Raw genomic sequence first — 19,048 nt, forward strand, 5'->3', positions numbered from 1 at the left:
ACTGATCCCCTCAGATATTGTTCAGGTATATAACCCCTGTAGATACTCCTGTATTCCTTAGTTTGAATATTCAACTTAGACTTGCCCAATCCTCTCTTGGACTTTGGTCCACCTAAGTCTAGTCCTACCGCATCAGGCCTAGGGATTGATTCCCTAGGCCAGAGCTCCACCTTTCCGGCACTACCCTCTTTCTGACTTAGGTCCAATCCCTGTCTCTCCAACTCTACCTTAGGGTAGTCTACCTCTGTTTGTTTCTACATTGGACTTCATCCAATGTAGCCCCTATTCCTTCCAGACCTTCGACCTCTGTCCTCTGACCTCTCCAGGCCTCCTGTCCCTCATACCTCCATCCAGGCATCACTGTCCCTTTCAACGTATCCATCCTCCAAACCTCCATCCGAGCTCCTGTCCTTCTTCTGACATCTGTCTTTCGGACCTGCCCAGAGTTCCATCCTCCTAACCCTCGGACATCTATCTCCTGTCCTCCTGTCCTCCTGTCCTCCTATCCTCTGGACCTTTGGACCTCCTATCCTTCCATCCTGTTTCCTGTAGAAGTATTACCTTGCAGTGGGAACTCTCCTGAGCACTTCCTGTGTTCCTCCAGAACTCTCCCACGCTCCTCCGGATGTTTCCCACGCTCCTCTGGAAGTCCTCTAGCACTCTCCAGCAGAGTAGCCAGCCTCCAGAAGTCCTCTGGACTTTGTCAGACCATCATTGGACCTCATACAAAATGAAGGGCACATACTCAGGTAAGGGGCACAGCGTACGAGCTGAGGCCAAGCCCCTCTGAGTCAGTCTCTCTCCCCTTTGAGCAACATGGTTCTTAACACTGATGCTGGAACAATCATTCAGGCGGCTGATCCTGAGAAGACGATTTCAGCCACTGATCACAGAAGAATGACACTGGCTGCAAACCCAGGGAGGACAACACTGGCTGCAGATCCAGGAAGGACAACACTGGCTGCAAACCCAGGAAGGATGGGACTGGCTGCAGACCCAGGGAGGACAAGATTGGCTACAGACCCCAGGAGGACAAAACTGGCTGCTGACCCAAGGAGGGGAAGACTGGCTGCTGACCCAGAAAGGAAGAGACTGGCTGCAGACTCCCCATGGTCAAGCATGGCAATCCACTCCTGCTGCCTCTGTTTGGGTGACAATGGAGGAATTCATGAGGACATTGGAAGCAACCAATGAGTATATCATTATCAATGACGTGCCTTTACTGCCAGCTTTCCAAGTAATCCAGCAGTTCAAGACCTTGCCAGATTTCTTGATGTTTCCAGTCTTCCTGGCATTAAGACACCAGCATCATTCTACCTCTGCATTACCAAAAAGTCATCCTCTACCAGACAGGGAGATAATTCATGCTATGAATACCTTTCAGAGGTTCACAAATGAAGCACAGGAACAAAGTCAATCAGCTTCCAACGCTCTCAAGTACGCCTGTCACAACTGGGTTGTACATCTCTCGCATGCTCCCCATCCATGGGATGACATGCTCAACCATATATTCCAGGCTTTTTGGAACAATCATTCTATCCCCTGGCTGGAAATGGAGTGGTGTTTGAAGGGTCTGCAGTCTTGCCTTGTCATCTTATCTGAAGGGCAGAAATTCATAAAGGTGCGTGTTTCAACTATTCGAAGGAGCCACAACTGATGTCGCCTTATGTTCCATGATATCTAGTCCATGACATGATGCATCGGAATTCTCTCTTATATTCAGTCTGGACTCTTGAGCTGTTGACGTGCAGCCCAGCGCTAGCACTCGAATCCTACTCCATTGTCAATGTGTGCTTATAAGCCACAGGCAGGCGAGATTAGCATTGGTGCCAGCAAGTAACGTAGTATATTGTGTGGTACGATAGATAACGTGATGTTCTCCACTCCTTGTTATGAAAAATGTTATCTCAAGTACCTACGAACATTAGATCTATTGTTGATACTAGCCTCGAGCTCTTGAGCAATGGTATGTTCAAAAAGCCCGTTCGCGCTATCATAGAGGTCGCGAATCACTCATAGCTATAGTTTGATGACATGACTGTATTTTTTACATCTGCTGTTTAGATCAAGTATGATTCGCCCATCTCGTAATGTATAGTATCTCATAGACTGGTAAAGCACCACGTCACCAGTGGTGTATAGAATAGAGAAACCGAAAGCCCTGCCATTGGACTACAATCGATTGCTATGGACAAGTAAATCCAAAGCAGCGCCTGACGTAATCTGAAATTCATTGGTTCTTCGACAGCTGGCCCTGCGCACGGACAATGTTCGCCGACATCTTGTTGCTTGTTGCTTTGTGGGTTTAGCGGGACACAAGCCACGACCTCTGGACGCACTGGTCAATTTGTTCTTCCCGTCAGTAATCATCTTCGGCGCTTCACGCAAGACGAATGCTTTTGCGAGATGACCGATATGAATCAGAAGGTGTCGGACATGGAAGACGTGTTTCTCGTTTGAGGGATGGGTCGCATATGCCCTCATGTGAGAAGTAAATACTCTCCGAGCAAGTTCAGCGTACTGCAGGGACGACATCAGCACACGCTCGACTTCCTCTCCAAACCAATATTACCGCGTTGCACCGCAAAACCCACCGTATAAAAGGAAGTTGAACTTCTGTCACACGTCCCTCGTACTCCAAGCCCTTGCCGCCAAAACCCTTCGCTAAAACGTCCTCGATGCTTGCCCCTTCAAGAGTGATGTTGACTTTGTCACCGTCAGACGTTTCTTCCGTCATATCCCCCTTCATCTCCCTCCACCCTTTTCACCCATTCGGATTCGCTGGGCGTGACGATGTTCCAAGCTTCACCCTTCCTGCGCGTGCTATCTGTCACACCTTGTACACGTATTCAGTTGCACCGCCTTTGGTGGGCAGGTCTTGCTGTATGACTGTGCGAACAAGGGATAGGTCAGGACCATGGGATGCCGCAGATCTGCAAAGAAGAAGAGAGGCTGCAGGAGCATTTCTTGAACCTTAAGGAAGGAATAGACGTAGAGGCGAGACGGAATGGTGTAGGACTCCAGGGAACCGTGAAGACGGAAGACTGGGGTACCTGGAAGGAGCGAATGCTGCGCAGCGATTTTATTGCCCTCTTGCACTTTCTCCTCTTCAGCAGATTCGTCGGTCTCGTTATATTCGTCGTCACTCGCCCGGATAGTGTTGTTGGCAGAACTCGAGTGCAAGGGGGGTGGCAGAATCTGGCAGAACTCTTGGACATCCGAGACTCACGGAGATATGATTTAGATGTGATAACACAGATGATGTGAATTTGATAGAGCACGAAACCCGACTGTTGACTCCCTAAAGTAAGATCATGATGGTGCTCAGCGCTCAGCGCTCGGCCCTCGACCGAGCCTCGTGATGTAGATGACCTTCTTGCAGATCCAAAGAGTATACATTGCCACTGAATTCGCGGTTCTCGAAGAGTTGAAAAGGACTGAAAAAGTTCAGAGCATTGACGAAGTTGAAGTGCAATTGTAAAGGGAGATGCTTTTGCGAGTTAGATCGGGTTGTGAGGGAATGCTGGGGTCGGATGTTGGATGGGACTGATGTAATCAATTGATCATTGTACCGTGACAACGTTCTGTACATTAACATTCAATATGCGACGAAATCTTAATTGGCATGATCATACGAGACTCTTGCGTGCATGATGTGCAAAGAGTTGTAATATGCTCGTGGCCTAGGGAACATACCTGGCTTCACGTGGTCATAAGCATCAATGATGCGGCATCGTGATTCGCAGTGACGCCGTGGCTACGGCCGGTCTGTTCACGCATGCATTTCAAATATCTCAACTTGACTCGCTTCTATATAATTCTAATCCTGGCGGCTTCAACTGTAGTGCGCGCTGGCAGTAGGAAGCGGCTATGGGTTTCCACGCGGCCGGGCTCGCGTTCGGCTCGAACCACGTACAAAAGCTTCGGTTCGCTCATAAAATTAACCTAATGATCTTTGGTCGTTCTTCCATCTTTTTATCTTATTCTCCCCCAGAAATTTACGCGTGCAGCCGCCATGCTGTCCAAGCTGTTGCTGTCATGTATAATTCCATTCGTTCTAGGTGCACCGACCTTGACTCCGTCTGCTGCAACGCCGTCTGCTTCGGCTGGTAATGTTAGCACTACGGTATCTGGTCCATATTCACTGGTGACAACCTCATACAATTATTCATCAACTGCTGCAAGCTCCACGATATCTTCTGCTTCCGCCAGTACCTTAGGCGCGTCCACAACCGGTGTTATCACCGTTCCGCTCTCTAGCTATTCGTTCACTCCCTATCCTACACCTACTCTCAGCCCTCTCCCCCCAGTTTACCCTGCAACTGATCCTTTGAGCCCTCCTTCCGTTAGCAGCGATCCTCAAGTCGTGCCCGATTTTGCACCTGCTTGGGCTACTGCCTACCAAAAAGCCAAGAACCTTGTGAGTGCATTCATTTTAATCATTCTTTTGATTGTCTTTGCTGGGAATCTATTTCTATGTCGACACGTGCTGAACATCTTTGATACTCAGATATCCGATTATACCATCGAGGAAAAAGTCAACATCACCACGGGTGTCGGTTGGGCGAATGGGTTGTGCGTTGGCAACATCCCATCCAATAAAAACTTCCCCGGTTTATGCCTTGAGGTGCGTAAGTTGAATTGATGAGGTATTTGTCTCACAATTCGCTAGGACTCGCCTCTCGCTGTTCGTTTTGCCGACTACGCAACTGCGTTCCCAGCCGGCATTCAGGTAGCGTCCACGTAAGTCATCTCCAAGTTCACCGATATAACCTGTCTGATATCTACCATAATATCTATCACAGTTGGAATCGCCCTCTAATGCGTGCTCGTGGCCTGGCTTTGGGTCAGGAGTTCAAGGGCAAGGGCGTCAACATTGCCCTTGGTCCCATGATGAATATGGGTCGCGTCGCTCAAGGCGGCCGTAACTGGGAGGGCTTCGGTGCAGACCCTTTCCTGACCGGCGAATCCGCATATGAGACAATTCTGGGCTTGCAAAACGCCGGAGTACAAGCCACCGCCAAGCACTTCATCAATAAGTTTGTCTTCTATTATGTTCATTTGCATTTGCACTCATCTGTCATTCTAGTGAGCAGGAGCACTTCCGCACATCAGAATCTTCAAATGTTGATGACCGCACTCAACATGAGATTTACGCGCACCCGTTCTTGCGCAGCGTCATGGCTGGTGTTTCATCCGTCATGTGCAGTTACAGTAAGCTTCAATCACGTTCTACATATATCATTCACATCATTTGAGATCCGAATTGCAGATCTCATCAACGAAACCTACGCATGCAACAACGACAAGATGCTTAATGATATCCTGAAGCGGGAGTACGGTTTTCAAGGCTTCGTCCAATCTGACTGGTCGGCGACGATGTCGACATTGTCTGCTGTTGCAGGGCTCGACATGACTATGCCCGGCGATATCACCTTTGACTCGGGTGATTCTTACTTCGGTGGCAACCTCACGGACTATGTGAACGACGGCTACATCAGCATGGCTCGCCTGGACGACATGGCAACGCGTATCATCGCTGCTTGGTACTTCCTTCACCAGGACGAGAACTACCCTGTAACGAACTTCAACGCGTTTAATCCGAACGACGAAGCGACCAACCAGCATGTGAACGTGCAGGCTGATCACTATACTCTTGTGAGGGAGATTGGCGCAGCTGGAACGGTCCTTTTGAAAAATGAGAACTGCACGCTGCCATTGAACAAGCCAAGGAACTTAGTATTGATCGGAAGCGATGCGGGTCCAGGCAAATCCGGCCCGAACGAGTTTTCAGATCAAGGTGGAAGCGATGGGATTTTGGCCATGGGCTGGGGATCTGGGTATGTGTTCTCTCTCGTATTCTTCCTGAAAATTGACTGACGATACATAGGACTGGTAACTTCCCTTACCTTATCTCGCCTCTAGAGGGTATCCAGGAACGTGCTCGCCAGGACGGCAGCAGCGTGTTCTGGGACTTTGACGACTGGAACACCGCTCTGGCTGGTAATATGGCGTATGGCGAGGCCGTCGCTCTCGTTTTCACCAACTCCGACTCTGGCGAGGATTACATTACTGTCGATGGCAACCAGGGAGATCGGTACGTCCCTCGCATATATTTAAGTAATGGCTTTGTTCATTTCCAGCCAGCAACAACCTCACTGCTTGGCACAATGGTGACGACCTTATCCTTGCTGTCGCTGCGCAGAACAACAATACGATTGTTGTCATGAACAGTGTCGGGCCGCTCATTATAGAGCCTTGGATCGAGCACCCTAACATCACTGCTGTCGTCTGGGCCGGCATCCAAGGTCAGGAGGCAGGCAATGCTATCGCTGACGTGCTTTATGGCGCATACAACCCCTCTGGAAGACTTCCGTATACGATTGCCAAGGATATTGCCGATTATCCCGCACAACTCATCACTGATGATTCGGGAAGCGAGATTGTTACTATTGATTACACGGAGGGGTATGTCAACTAAACAAAGGTCACGCATTGATATTGATTTCACTTCGCAGGTTGTTCATCGATTATCGCCACTTTGATCAAGTGAGTTTCCTGACTTGACTTGGTGATTTCACGTTTTGAACAAGGTTAAATGCAGGCAAACATCACGCCGCGCTTCGAGTTTGGCTTCGGCTTGAGTTACACCACGTTCACGTACTCTGAGCTTTCCGTGACTCCGATTCAGTCCTCGGATACTAATCAGGCGGATTTGATCACTGCTTGGCAGAATGGGGAGGCTTCGCCCATCGCTGAAGGGTCCTCTACTGCGCTTTGGTGAGGTTCATTAAGACCAGTGATGGATTTGCAAGCTGATATCGCTACTTACCAGGCTCCATGAGCCTGCATTCCAGGTAACTTTCAAGGTCACGAACACTGGACCTGTATCTGGAATGGAGGTTCGTGACACCCATTAGCTTCATTATCCAATGCTTACGCCAAAGTTACACGAATAGATTCCTCAGCTTTACATTCACTTCCCGTCTTCCGCTAGCGAGCCTCCATCAGTCCTAAAGGGCTTCACAAACGTCGAAATCTCACCGTCAAGCACAGAACAAGCCTCGATCACGCTTTCTCGCTATGACCTGTCTATCTGGGATGTCGTCGCTCAGGGGTGGCGCAAGCCTGATGACCAGATCTCGTTCTCTATTGGTGCGAGCAGTAGGGACTTTAGGCTGCAGGGGGATATTCCTACTTGATCGTGCTTTTTGTTCGACACTTGCTGATTCGATTCAGTGCTTGTACTTAGTGATTTTTATCGTATTTTGGCGTAACGCTAGTAATGCATCATGGGTCGAACATAATATTGGCAGTAGGATGTCTTCAATATGCAGCATGCATCAAAATATTCTATGAGTAGCATTGCGTTCACGATGCGCGCACAAAACGATGTGACAAGTCCATTGCGCCTATGCAACAACGTCCTTTTTCTTCTTTTTCGACCTCGCAGTTCCATCATCGTCATGCACATCCCTATGACGTCGCTTTCGTTTCTCTTCAACTGTAGGGGCCGCCTCTTCTGTGGGAGCGATATACACCTCTGCCCATTCTGCCCGTCGTTTGAGTGTTGCTTCAGCTTGCTGTAGATAAGATGAGATTTGTTGCGGATCGCGCAGTAAACACGCACCTTTTGTTTTCTTTGTTGAACTTCCCGGGCCTCTCGCTCATGGGGTTTGAGGAAATACTCTCCCGACTCAAGCTGAAGGTCAACCTGGACATCATGTCAGCACTACTCGACAACCAGCAGCAAAGTAAATTACCTTCCATGGTTGCTGTGGCGGGGGAAAGGGCGTGTACACTTTCTTTGCTGATTTCTCCTTTTTGTCAGAACTCGATGCGTCGAGGCCTGCAACCTTGCGCGCTTCTTCCTTAGCAGCGACTTTCTCTTTTTCTTTATCGTCTTTTCGGAGGTCTTCAGATGTTGTTTCCTGAACGTGGGGAGGAACCGGTCCCAGGACTCTGTTGCTAACTTGGGATCCTTTGCGAGTTCCCTTCTTATCATCAGTTCCTGCAAACGTTTCAATAAAGCTGCGGAAAGAACAAATGTTAGTTGACACACCTTGATGCGGTAGATGGGATGAATGTTTTTCATGCAGTCGAGGACTATTCGTCGGACTTCTTTTAGTGACTTGTACGGACCCATGACGCTGACGGTATTCCCTTGTACGAGAATATAGCACTGGGTTAATAGCTCAATGGCCTGTAAAAAGTCAATGACGACATGCGCACAGTCAAAACTATACAACGCTCACCTTCAGCGTACTCCCATCCGGTCCAATAATCCGCTATCTCCGCTTCACAAACCGGTCCTTATTACGCACCAGATTCCCAATTTTGATGATATCGCAAGCCACGTCGTCCTGTAATACCTTCTGAGCCTGCGTGATCGCAACCCCTCTTGCGAGTAGTTTGATGAGGTCTCTCGCTTTGAGGATGATGTATGGATCGAATGTTTTACGTGTTGTCCGGACGGACATGGATCCGTGAACTAGGTCCAGTGTGCATGCGATGCCCTGGGTGCTGAGTTGATGGTGTACATCGTATGGGGAATGGATGTGAGCACTCACATGGGCGTCCAGAACTTTGGTCACGGCGCTCCAAACCTCCCTCAAGTACTTCTCCCTGTATTTTGGGAAAAGGGTTGCGAAAGAAGATTCTTCGGTGAATACGCCGCCTTTGTTATCATCTGCTTGGAATGAATCGATTTTCCACTGGAGTAGAGTTGAGTACGTGTTAAAGCATGTGTGATTTGGGTGCTCACACTGGAGAGGAGGTACGGTGAGAAGTGGTTTTAATTGACGTGCGGGCGATGCTCACTGGTCGATGTCATCGGTGTCCCATGCTGAAATGTAAAGTTGCCTTCACGGATTGATAAGGAAGGTTTGGAAGCTTACGTTTTTCTTTGCGATGCCTCTTGTTTTTGTTGATGACTGGTTGTTCCTCTGAAGCAGCTGCCATCGTTTCAAGTAAAATAGAATTGCTTGAGCGAACGGTAACCGATAGGTTCCATATGCGCGCACTTCCCACGTGTCATGTTCGAATACTCGGTCATAGGACAGACTTGCTAGACTAGTGGCAACCTGAGCCAGCCTCAATGAGCTCACGATACCATTACTTGCAGCGGAACCGCCTCATAAATATCAGCACCGTTGTCCCTTCCTATGCACCGGTCTCGTCGTGTGCTTGAAATTCGACTCGGAACAGTTGCCACCACATTAGGCTTATCTGGGCCAACTTGAACTTTGACAACGCCAGACCTAGTAGGAAGGAGCTGCTGTATAATTCGGCTCTAGAGTGGACAGAGCTCTCTCGACTTTGCATCTCCCTTCATTGCACTGTGATGCGTGTACACTAATTAACCTGCCGCTATGAACCGATGCGAATTGCGTGGCTCGGAGTAATTAACGCTTGAAGCCAACGTGTTGGCCATGCTTCTAACGTTCGGCCCCGCCTCTGCCAAAGTATAAGACGCCCATCCCCTTCTCACACTCTTCTCATTTTCCCTCACCGTTTTATTCATACTGATCTACGACCACTCGCGATGAGTGAAGACCATAGGCCAGATTCTCCTCCAGGAGCCTCCAGATCCATCCGGGCAAATGTTGCTGAAAACTCGGTATGTGGTCTCTGAAACTCATCGCTGCCCTTATGCATTTTTCATCCAGAACCAACCTCGTAGAGGAATCTGTCAGTCCCTGCGGAAATTGAAGAATGCGTTAGCCAAAAAACTTCCTGTGCGTGGACGTGAATACTGACTGTCCTGAATACGGCTGAGATTGTGCAGAAACGCTTCAAGCGAATAAGAAACCGCAGTACTGCGGTCCAGAACGTTGAAACCGAAGGGGCTTCATCGGGTCAGAAAGTCGAGGTAAGTGCTTCCACTTGCCATCCTAGTCCTTCGGTTTTCTTAGAGGCGCCCAGGACACGCTGCATCTCCATCCTTCCAACAACACCAAGCATCCCACCACATCTGAGATTCCCGGCGACTCCGTGAACCAAGTACTGTCGAGAGAGCCTGCTTCACAGGTATTTTCGTCAAATAATTTGACCTTCTTCTCTAATTTCGGGGATCCCACAGGTTCAGGCTGCTCCTACTGGCGAGGAAGAAGGACCTGATCTCCAATTAGCTGATGCTGAACTTCAGGGTGCCTGTGATGGTGCGGAAACTATGAGACCGCTCGGAGGACATGCGGCTTCCATGGCATCCGCCGCCAACAAGGCCCCAGCAGGTCTCACTGCTGCGGATGATTTTGAGACGACGTATATCCAACCCCTAAAGATTGTTGATGCTGTCCTTGAGAAGATCGCGGATGTATGGGCCATTCTTGTTGATTGGGAGCGAACTAATCAAGTTATATAGGTGCATCCGTACGCAAAGATGGCGCTGGGTGTGCTGTCTGCTGCATCCAAAGTGCGTCCGGTTTCTTCAAGAGTCGGTCTCCTACTCAGAAGTCATAATTTCACGCAGATCATAATCGCTCAAGCAGAGCGCGACGAATCGGTCCATAGTCTTCTCAAGAAGTTGGCTGAAGTTTACCGCTTCATGATTCAAGACGACAGTCTTCGCAAAATTGAATCGATGCGCGGTATCGTTGGGAAGATCGTTCAGCAGACTCTTGAGTGTGCCCGTTTCATCAGGGACTACTCGGAGACAAAGAGCTTTTGTGAGTCACCAAGCTATCGCACTTCGTACATCAATCTCATCCTATTATCGTAGGGAAGAGACTTGGGAAAAACGTTCTCTCGGAAACTGATGCCATCATCAAAAAATACAGCGACACTTTGGACGGCCTTGTACAACAATTCCGTGACCAGGTTGACAGGGACGTGGCCGTCTTCGTCCAACGTACGGGTAAGGATTCTGACGCGCTTCTATCTTTACATTCACTCACACCGATTCAGGCGATACCCTGGATCTCGGGGATATCGCTTATGCAAAGGGCGCAGGACTCAATACCATGAAGCAATGCCTACCAGGGACGCGCACGGAGATTCTCTCCCAGATCACGGATTGGATCAACGGCAATGAAGACGCTACCCAACGAGTGCTTTGGCTATCTGGCCCCGCTGGCACGGGCAAATCGGCCATCGCTCACACGATTGCAAAGTGGTTCAGCGACATGGGGGTGCTGGGTTCATGTTTCTGCTTCGACAAGACCGAGGAACGCCATGAAAAGGTTTTCTCCACCATCGCTCGTGACCTAGCTGATCATGATCCGGAGATGAGACGAGCATTGGCAGATGCGGTCAAAGATTCCACCTCACTCAAGAACTCGAAGGATGTTTACCAGCAGTGGGAGAAGCTTCTTGTGGAACCGCTGAAGAAATCCTCTAGGTCAAGTGTGGAACCTGTGTTGATCGTGATCGAAGCGCTGGACGAGAGCGGCGGAGTGGAGACGCGGCGGGACCTTCTCCGCATACTTGGCGGTAAACTTCGGAACAAAGGTCTTCCCCAAATCACAGAACTCCCATCCAACTTTCGGATTCTCGTCACCTCTCGCCCACTTCATGATATCGAAGATGCATTTCACGGCGCTCAGCATATTCTACAGTTATCGATGGATGAGATTCCAACAGCAGTGGCGGAGCGTGACATCTGCACCTTTGTATCTGACAAGCTAGAAGGGCTGTCGCAGTTTGGGGACAAAGAGTTCGTAAACCTCGCTACGAAAGCCGATGGACTTTTTGAGTGGGCACGTCTTGCATGCGAATACATCAAGGAAGACCTTCCCGGCGTAGACCCAGAGTCTCGATTTGAAATTGTCGTGAACCGCGATCCTGGGGAATTGACGGACAAGTTGTATGATATGTATCGGCTTATTTTGGCAAAACTCTGGCCAAAAGCCCGGTATAGTGATGCCGAATACCAGAAAGCACTAGAAAGGTTTCGTTCCGTGATGGGACAAATACTCAGCACGGCTGAACCCCTCCCTTTCGATTCCCTCAATGCCATGCGAGACTATTTTCCAAACCACAGCAAACATTACAAAATGAACATCATACAACATATGGGATCCCTCCTCAGCGGCACAACGGATTCACACATCCCCGTCAAACCCCTTCACGCATCCTTCCAAGAGTTCCTCACAGACAAATCATCTAGCGGAGACTTTTTCGTCGAGGTGACGAAGACGCAACACCACGACTTAGCGTTGGCATCACTTCGAGTGATGGAACATGGCCTTCGCTTCAATATATGTGATTTAAAGTCATCATACCTCCCTAATCGCGAAGATACCGGACTGGCTCAACGAGTCAAAACATCCATTTCCCCACATCTATCCTATTCCTGTCGATTCTGGGCTACTCACGTTCAAGCAACGGACTTCGACGATGAGCTCGCAAAGGGGACCAGATCATTTTTCGACGACGAGCGACTGCTCTTCTGGATCGAAGCACTCGGACTTCTTAATGCAATCAGGGGTGCAATTATTGTGCTTCCGCTTGTTGCCAAGTGGCTGAAGGTGAGCACATGCCTATGAGTCAGTGTCGGATGAGCAGCTCATGAATACATACAGGGCCATTCTGGATACGAAGATTTGCGGACGACCACGATGGATGTACAAAGATTCATGCAAGTGTTTGGCAGGATGATTTTGCACAGCACGCCACATCTGTATTTATCAGGGCTCCCATTCTCGCCGGTCAACTCCGCCATGGCTACCAAATTCACGTCAAGGTTTCCGAATAACCTTCGTCTGGCATGCGGTCGTGATTTGAACTGGACGGTTGTTCAGATCATAATCAATGGGCACACTGATGAGGTTCGATCAGTTGCATTCTCACCGGATGGTACTCGCATCGCGTCTGGTTCGCAGGATAACACTGTGCGGCTGTGGGATGCAATCACGGGACAGCCATTGGGTGAGCCCTTGGAGGGGCACACTAGAGAGGTTTGGTCAATCTCGTTCTCACCGGATGGTACTCGCATCGCGTCTGGTTCGGAGGATAAGACTGTGCGGCTGTGGGATGCAATCACGGGACAGCCATTGGGTGAGCCCTTGGAGGGGCACACTAGTAGAGGTTTCGTCAGTCTCGTTCTCACCGGATGGTACTCGCATCGCGTCTGGTTCTTGGATAACACTGTGCGGCTGTGGGATGCAATCACGGGACAGCCATTGGGTGAGCCCTTGGAGGGGCACACTAGTTCGGTTTCGTCAGTCTCGTTCTCACCGGATGGTACTCGCATCGCGTCTGGTTCTGGCGATAAGACTGTGCGGCTGTGGGATGCAATCACGGGACAGCCATTGGGTGAGCCCTTGGAGGGGCACACTAGTGCGGTTTACTCAGTCTCGTTCTCACCGGATGGTACTCGCATCGCGTCTGGTTCAAAGGATAACACTGTGCGGCTGTGGGATGCAATCACGGGACAGCCATTGGGTGAGCCCTTGGAGGGGCACACTAGTTCGGTTTCGTCAGTCTCGTTCTCACCGGATGGTACTCGCATCGCATCTGGTTCTTAGGATAAGACTGTGCGGCTGTGGGATGCAATCACGGGACAGCAATTGGGTGAGCCCTTGGAGGGGCACACTGGTTGGGTTTACTCAGTCTCGTTCTCACCGGATGGTACTCGCATCGCGTCTGGTTCGGAGGATAACACTGTGCGGCTGTGGGATGCAATCACGGGACAGCCATTGGGTGAGCCCTTGGAGGGGCACACTAGTTCGGTTTACTCAGTCTCGTTCTCACTGGATGGTACTCGCATCGCGTCTGGTTCTTGGATAACACTGTGCGGCTGTGGGATGCAATCACGGGACAGCCATTGGGTGAGCCCTTGGAGGGGCACACTGATGAGGTTCGATCAGTTGCATTCTCACCGGATGGTACTCGCATCGCGTCTGGTTCGGAGGATAAGCACTGTGCGGCTGTGGGATGCAATCACGGGACAGCCATTGGGTGAGCCCTTGGAGGGGCACACTAGTTGGGTTTGCTCAGTCTCGTTCTCACCGGATGGTACTCGCATCGCATCTGGTTCAAAGGATAACACTGTGCGGCTGTGGGATGCAATCACGGGACAGCCATTGGGTGAGCCCTTGGAGGGGCACACTAGTTGGGTTTAGTCAGTCTCGTTCTCACCGGATGGTACTCGCATCGCGTCTGGTTCGAAAGGATAACACTGTGCGGCTGTGGGATGCAATCACGGGACAGCCATTGGGTGAGCCCTTGGAGGGGCACACTAGTTGGGTTTGGTCAGTCTCGTTCTCACCGGATGGTACTCGCATCGCGTCTGGTTCGTGGGATATAACTGTGCGGCTGTGGGATGCAACCACGGGACAGCCATTGGGTGAGCCCTTGGAGGGGCACACTAGTTGGGTTTCGTCAGTCTCGTTCTCACCGGATGGTACTCGCATCGCGTCTGGTTCGGCGGATAAGACTGTGCGGCTGTGGGATGCAATCACGGACAGCCATTGGGTGAGCCCTTGGAGGGGCACACTAGTTTGGTTTACTCAGTCTCGTTCTCACCGGATGGTACTCGCATCGCGTCTGGTTCGCACGATAAGACTGTGCGGCTGTGGGATGCAGTGAAAGTGCAGCTATCCTCCATGTCCAGCGAGCCAGATTCTTCCTCATTTTCACTCCATCGAAGCACTACACCTCCCACCCAACAAAGCCGTACCATGCCAACCAGCATTGTAACAATCACGTCATTTCCTTCTCGTCCAGCCAAGAACACGCCCTGCCCAATCCCGCTGACTTGCTGGAACCCACTTCTCATCATAATTCTAATTCAACACCTTTCTTGCTGCAGGCTGATGGATGGATCATGGGACCCAATCATCAGCTCCTTTTCTGGGTGCCTCCCGCTTCCCGACGTCCATTTTATACTCCTTGGACTTCATTGGTGATTCCCAGAGGACATCCCGAACTTGATTTGAGCCGCATGGCACATGGGACACACTGGTCGAGTTGCCGAGATGCGTTAGTTCTTTGTGTTTATCATCCGTCCTTGCAGTTACTAACATTAGGACTTCTAGCTCCATGTAACGATGATTTTATTGCCGCAACATCGGGTGTACCATTTGATTCTTTGATTCCTTGTTCATTTCTATACCTAGCACCGAGCCTGAATTTACGGTTGTCTGACTGACTGATGTACTGTACTTAGAGGTGTACTAGTTAAGACTTGCCACCTACTCTGGTCTAGGTACGTTCGCAGTAGCGTTTTCGAGCCATTTTCGTCGTCTTCTGTTTTGTACTTGCCAGTATTTCCACATGCGCACAGATTAAGTGGCGAACTCCGTGTCTTGGCAAGCAGATTGCTTGAGCAATTCTTGCATGTCAAAGTCATGGCCGCCATTCCCTGATGACTCCAAATAATCTGGTTGCACCATTATTGCTTGCCTTCGGCGCAGTACAGTTTCATCGACAACGTCATTTTTGACCAAAGACATTTACTACAATCTGGATTTGAAACAGGATTCCAACTATCGTGCGTGGAACAACAAGGCTACCTTCTACTCGATCGCCCCATCCTGAGCATCCCATGTGGTCTCTGCAGTGAATCGACATCAATATATGTCTTGGTTGACGCACAGTCTCATGATACAGGTATTTGAAGAGAATGGTGCTCCCGGACCTAGTAAATTTGAACAAGGTCGAAAACCTCTGCACCAAGCGAACGCTCTCGCAAGCGGAAATTGACCACCGGCTTCAGATGGTGCGCAAAGCTGCGCGGAAGGAATAGGTTGTATTTCTTGCTGCACCCAGACAAACTAAGTTGTGGAGAATGATGACGCCCCCTCCTCTACCTAAGCCTTGCCTGCTTCTACACTCTCGAAGTCGGAATTACTAGGATAGCCTCGGGTCACGACAGCCGATGTAGGTGTTGGGGAAGATTGGAGTCATTGAACAAGCGAAGGGAACGCGCGAAGAAGGAAAAAGGTTGAGTGCGATTTGAAGTAGATGTGAACGCTGCTGGCCGCGGAGAGGGAAGCTGCATGAGAAGCATTTGCAGCTCAGTGCTCCCACTTCATCGTCTATGACATGCCGCAGAGCGATTCACTGGTATTGTCTTCGCACTTTGCATTGATGACATTATGTTCTGTCTGATTATTTCGGATCGGTGCAAGGGTTTTTTAAATACGACCTCTGAACAGATGCAGTGGTGGCATGTGTTTGCCTCATATATTACTCACTAGACGTCTGCTCCAACTTGCACATTCAGAATTTTAGCCCCTCCACGACTGCTGTTAAAATAAGTTCGAACCACTTGAAAGATCACTATGTATAATTACATGGCCTATGGTCTCAGCATCATCTTCTACTTGGTCTGGCTAAGAAGACCGATACTAAGCGGGCGCACCGTGAGTTATACAAGTCCCCTACCACTCATCCTAACAGTATCTAAACCACCCTCACCAACTCGTTCCACGACCGTCTCGTCACCGAATGCCATGGGCTTCCAATAACCTCCTCCGTACCAAGTCCCGCCGCCGCCTCCGAAGGAATCAGATATGTAAGTGGAATAGGAAGAACACAACTGATGGTGGCTATCTGTTTGTGGTGAAATAGTGGTTGAAATAAGATCCGATGGGTATTAGGGGGGTCGTGCAGTTGCGAGACTATGGCCGACTGGCGGGACGCGGGAGATAGGAATGCCACCGGTACTTGAGGCTTCCTCGGGGCATGTTCGTTGTGGTGGTGGCGAGGGGATCTGGTTATGGTGGAGTCTGAAGCTTGCTGAGGTAGAGGACGCAGATTGTTGACGGGTAAGTTTTGGACGGGGGGGTGCTGGGACGGTGGTACGAGTAGATGTTGTGGATAGAAAGGATGGGGAAGAGGCTGGTGATAGAGAGCGGGGTGAAGGTTGGTGGAGTCTCGAGTTTTGGCGTCTCCCGCATTGTACTCTCTAACGCATGAGCATGCTGAGCCTCGAGGGCCAAAGAAGTTCCTGGTAATATTGAGTTCAGTACGACACAAGGATCATGAACTCACGCGTGTTTTGTCAGACGAGAGTTCATTGTCATAGGACAGAAACTCCCTGACGCACTCCCACTCGCACAAACGAGGTAAGATGTGCAAAGAGTAGAGTTCTAGGACAGTGTGATATGGCTCACCGTGGAAGGTACAAAGTCATATTGACCGTGTTTTGATACTATCTCGGACCAACATTCAAGGTATCTGGATGCCGTATGTGACGAGTGTGATGAGGACTTGGTGCGGAAGGAATACGGAGCTAGGTTTTCGATACAGAGACGAAGGAGTAAATAAAATGAGAGATCGAGTTGTAGTGAGTCCGGAAACGAACCTTGGCAGAAAAAGGAAATCAGTTCAGAGGTTATATGACGCATAGCTTGCTGCTGTTACTGTCATGTATAATTTTATTCGTTCTAGGTGCACCGACCTTGGCTCCGTCTGCTTCGGGTGGTAATGTTAGCGCTACGGTAGCTGGTAAGGTCACAATCTCAATTATTCATCAACTGCTGCAATCTTCTGCTTCCGCCAGTACCTCAGGCGCGTCCACAACCGGTGTTATCGCTGTTCCGCTCTCTAGCTGTTCATTCACTCCCTATCCTACGCCTACTCTCAGCCCTCTCCCCCCAGTTTACCCTGCAACTGATCCTCTTACAATAGCATTGATCCACAAATCGTGCCCGATTTTGCGCCTGTGTGGGCTACTACCTACCAAAAAGCCAAGAACCTTGTAAGTGCATACATTTTAATCATCGATTCTGTTGATTGTCTTTGCTGACCAAGAGGATTTGATCGCTGCTTGGGAGAACGGGAAGGCTTCACCCATCGCTGAAGGGTCTTCTACTGCGCTTTGGCGTTCATTAAGACTAATGAAGGATCTGCGGGCTGATATCGTTACTTACCAGTCTCCAAGAGCCTGCGTTCCAGGCAACTTTCAAGGTCACGAATACTGGACCTGTATCTGGAATGGAGGTTCGTGACACCACTTAGCTTCATTATCTCGATACTTATGCCCAAGTCACGCGAATAGATTCCTCGGTACATTCACTTCCCGTCTTCCGCTAGCAAGCCTCCATCAGTCCTAAAGGGCTTCACAAACGTCGAAATCTCGCCGTCAAGCACAGAACAAGCCTCGATCACGCTCTCGCGCTATGACCTGTCTATTTGGGACGTCGTCGCTCAGGGGTGGTGCGAGCCTGATGGCCAGATCTCGTTCTCTATCGGTGCGAGCAGTAGGGACTTTAGGCCACAGGGGAATATTCCTACTTGATCGTGCTTTTTGTTCGACACTTGTTGAATCGATTCAGTGCGTGTACTTAGTGGGTTTTTATCGTATTTGGCGTAACGCTAGTAATGCATCATGGGTCAAACATAGTGTTGGCAGTAGGATGTCCTCAATACGCAGCGTGCATCAAAATACTCCAAGTAGCATTGCGTTCACGATGTGCACACGAACGGTGTGACAAGTCCATTGCGCCTATGCAGCAATGTCCTTTCTCTCTTTTTCGACCTTGCCGTCCCATCCTTGGCATCCATTTCTGTGTGCCGTCGCTTTCGTTTTCTTCAACTGTAGGGGCCGCCTCTTCTGTGGGAGCGACGCATACTTCTGCCCGTTCTGCTCGTCGTTTGAGGGCTGCTTCGGCTTGCTGTAGATAAAATGAGATTTTTGCGGACTGCACAGTAAACACGTACCTTTTGTTTTCTTTGTTGAACTTCCCAGGCCTCCCGTTCATGGGGCTTGAGGAAATACTCTCCCGACTCGAGCTAAAGGTCAACCTAGACATAACCAAACATCAGCACTACTTGACAACCCAGCAGAGTGAATTACCTTCCGTGGTTGCTGTGGCGGGGGAAAGGGCGTGTACACTTTCGCTGGTTCTCCTTTTTGTCGAACTCGATGCATCAAGGCCTGAAGCCTTGCGCGCTTCTTCCTTGGCAGCGACTTTCCCGTCTTCTTCATCGTCTTTTCGGAGGTCTTCAGATGTTCCTGAACGTGGGGAGGAACCAGTCCCAGGACTTGTTGCTAATTTGGGATCTTTTGCGAGTTCCCTTCTTATCATGAGTTCCTGCGAACGTTTCAATAAAGCTGCAGAAAGAACAAATGTTAGTTGACACACTTGATGCGGTAGAT

At 49.8% G+C, this 19,048-nt stretch overlaps 9 protein-coding genes across 9 annotated transcripts; 5 read left to right on the forward strand and 4 right to left on the reverse strand.

Annotated features, from left to right (window-relative positions):
- Positions 1–2,292: 2,292 nt before the first annotated feature.
- Positions 2,293–2,517, reverse strand: BJ212DRAFT_1244991 (uncharacterized protein; the record flags this gene model as incomplete). The annotated part of the gene is made up of 1 exon (XM_041329643.1): positions 2,293–2,517. A coding segment is annotated over one exon (225 nt), but the record flags the coding sequence as incomplete, so codon positions are not given.
- On the reverse strand, positions 2,391–2,740 carry BJ212DRAFT_1373942 (uncharacterized protein; the record flags this gene model as incomplete). The annotated part of the gene is made up of 1 exon (XM_041336384.1): positions 2,391–2,740. One exon carries the CDS (start codon positions 2,735–2,737, stop codon positions 2,513–2,515), a length of 225 nt encoding a protein of 74 aa, XP_041190322.1. The 3' UTR covers positions 2,391–2,512.
- Positions 2,741–3,529: 789 nt separating this feature from the next.
- BJ212DRAFT_1465619 (glycoside hydrolase family 3 protein) lies at positions 3,530–7,583 on the forward strand. The gene is made up of 12 exons (XM_041338966.1): positions 3,530–4,420; positions 4,511–4,627; positions 4,673–4,743; positions 4,806–5,039; positions 5,090–5,214; positions 5,273–5,840; positions 5,891–6,097; positions 6,148–6,468; positions 6,519–6,549; positions 6,605–6,780; positions 6,836–6,902; positions 6,960–7,583. Exons 1-12 carry the CDS (start codon positions 4,016–4,018, stop codon positions 7,200–7,202), a joined length of 2,565 nt encoding a protein of 854 aa, XP_041190323.1. The 5' UTR covers positions 3,530–4,015; the 3' UTR covers positions 7,203–7,583.
- BJ212DRAFT_1373958 (uncharacterized protein) lies at positions 7,016–8,594 on the reverse strand. Its single transcript, XM_041336385.1, has 8 exons — positions 8,571–8,594; positions 8,325–8,516; positions 8,256–8,288; positions 8,063–8,203; positions 7,884–8,011; positions 7,764–7,833; positions 7,631–7,714; positions 7,016–7,583 (listed from the first exon to the last, which is right to left on the reverse strand). Exons 2-8 carry the CDS (start codon positions 8,478–8,480, stop codon positions 7,413–7,415), a joined length of 783 nt encoding a protein of 260 aa, XP_041190324.1. The 5' UTR covers positions 8,481–8,516; positions 8,571–8,594; the 3' UTR covers positions 7,016–7,412.
- A 6,080-nt stretch (positions 8,595–14,674) lies between these two features.
- Positions 14,675–14,922, forward strand: BJ212DRAFT_1374002 (uncharacterized protein; the record flags this gene model as incomplete). Its single annotated transcript, XM_041336386.1, has 1 exon — positions 14,675–14,922. A coding segment is annotated over exon 1 (155 nt), but the record flags the coding sequence as incomplete, so codon positions are not given.
- A 514-nt stretch (positions 14,923–15,436) lies between these two features.
- On the forward strand, positions 15,437–15,688 carry BJ212DRAFT_1277584 (uncharacterized protein; the record flags this gene model as incomplete). Its single annotated transcript, XM_041331375.1, has 2 exons — positions 15,437–15,501; positions 15,553–15,688. Coding segments are annotated over 2 exons (201 nt in total), but the record flags the coding sequence as incomplete, so codon positions are not given.
- A 1,420-nt stretch (positions 15,689–17,108) lies between these two features.
- Positions 17,109–18,027, forward strand: BJ212DRAFT_1374015 (uncharacterized protein). Its single transcript, XM_041336387.1, has 4 exons — positions 17,109–17,179; positions 17,252–17,757; positions 17,820–17,887; positions 17,946–18,027. Exon 2 carries the CDS (start codon positions 17,286–17,288, stop codon positions 17,649–17,651), a length of 366 nt encoding a protein of 121 aa, XP_041190327.1. The 5' UTR covers positions 17,109–17,179; positions 17,252–17,285; the 3' UTR covers positions 17,652–17,757; positions 17,820–17,887; positions 17,946–18,027.
- Positions 17,688–18,187, forward strand: BJ212DRAFT_1277341 (uncharacterized protein; the record flags this gene model as incomplete). The annotated part of the gene is made up of 3 exons (XM_041331356.1): positions 17,688–17,772; positions 17,831–17,889; positions 17,948–18,187. Coding segments are annotated over 3 exons (384 nt in total), but the record flags the coding sequence as incomplete, so codon positions are not given.
- A 207-nt stretch (positions 18,188–18,394) lies between these two features.
- On the reverse strand, positions 18,395–18,977 carry BJ212DRAFT_1483608 (uncharacterized protein; the record flags this gene model as incomplete). The annotated part of the gene is made up of 3 exons (XM_041340642.1): positions 18,395–18,559; positions 18,610–18,681; positions 18,729–18,977. The coding sequence occupies 3 exons, from the start codon at positions 18,975–18,977 to the stop codon at positions 18,395–18,397; spliced, it is 486 nt and encodes a 161-aa protein (XP_041190329.1).
- Between the last annotated feature and the right edge of the window lie 71 nt (positions 18,978–19,048).

This window comes from Suillus subaureus, assembly GCF_016647635.1.
Source record: "Suillus subaureus strain MN1 chromosome Unknown BJ212scaffold_28, whole genome shotgun sequence".
NCBI lineage: Eukaryota > Fungi > Basidiomycota > Agaricomycetes > Boletales > Suillaceae > Suillus > Suillus subaureus.

Excerpts from the sequence above, each read along its gene's own strand:
- BJ212DRAFT_1373958 (XM_041336385.1), bottom strand. The coding sequence starts at position 8,480 with ATGTCCGTCCGGACAACACGTAAAACATTCGATCCATACATCATCCTC. Across the intron at positions 8,012-8,062 it reads ATCCCATCTACCGCATCAAG|GAACTGATGATAAGAAGGGA; the intron begins GTGTGTCAACTA and ends AAACGTTTGCAG. Across the intron at positions 7,584-7,630 it reads TTCAACAAAGAAAACAAAAG|CAAGCTGAAGCAACACTCAA; the intron begins GTGCGTGTTTAC and ends TCTTATCTACAG.
- BJ212DRAFT_1465619 (XM_041338966.1), top strand. The coding sequence starts at position 4,016 with ATGCTGTCCAAGCTGTTGCTGTCATGTATAATTCCATTCGTTCTAGGT. Across the intron at positions 4,421-4,510 it reads ACCAAAAAGCCAAGAACCTT|ATATCCGATTATACCATCGA; the intron begins GTGAGTGCATTC and ends TTTGATACTCAG. Across the intron at positions 6,903-6,959 it reads GACCTGTATCTGGAATGGAG|ATTCCTCAGCTTTACATTCA; the intron begins GTTCGTGACACC and ends TTACACGAATAG.
- BJ212DRAFT_1374015 (XM_041336387.1), top strand. The coding sequence starts at position 17,286 with ATGACGCATAGCTTGCTGCTGTTACTGTCATGTATAATTTTATTCGTT.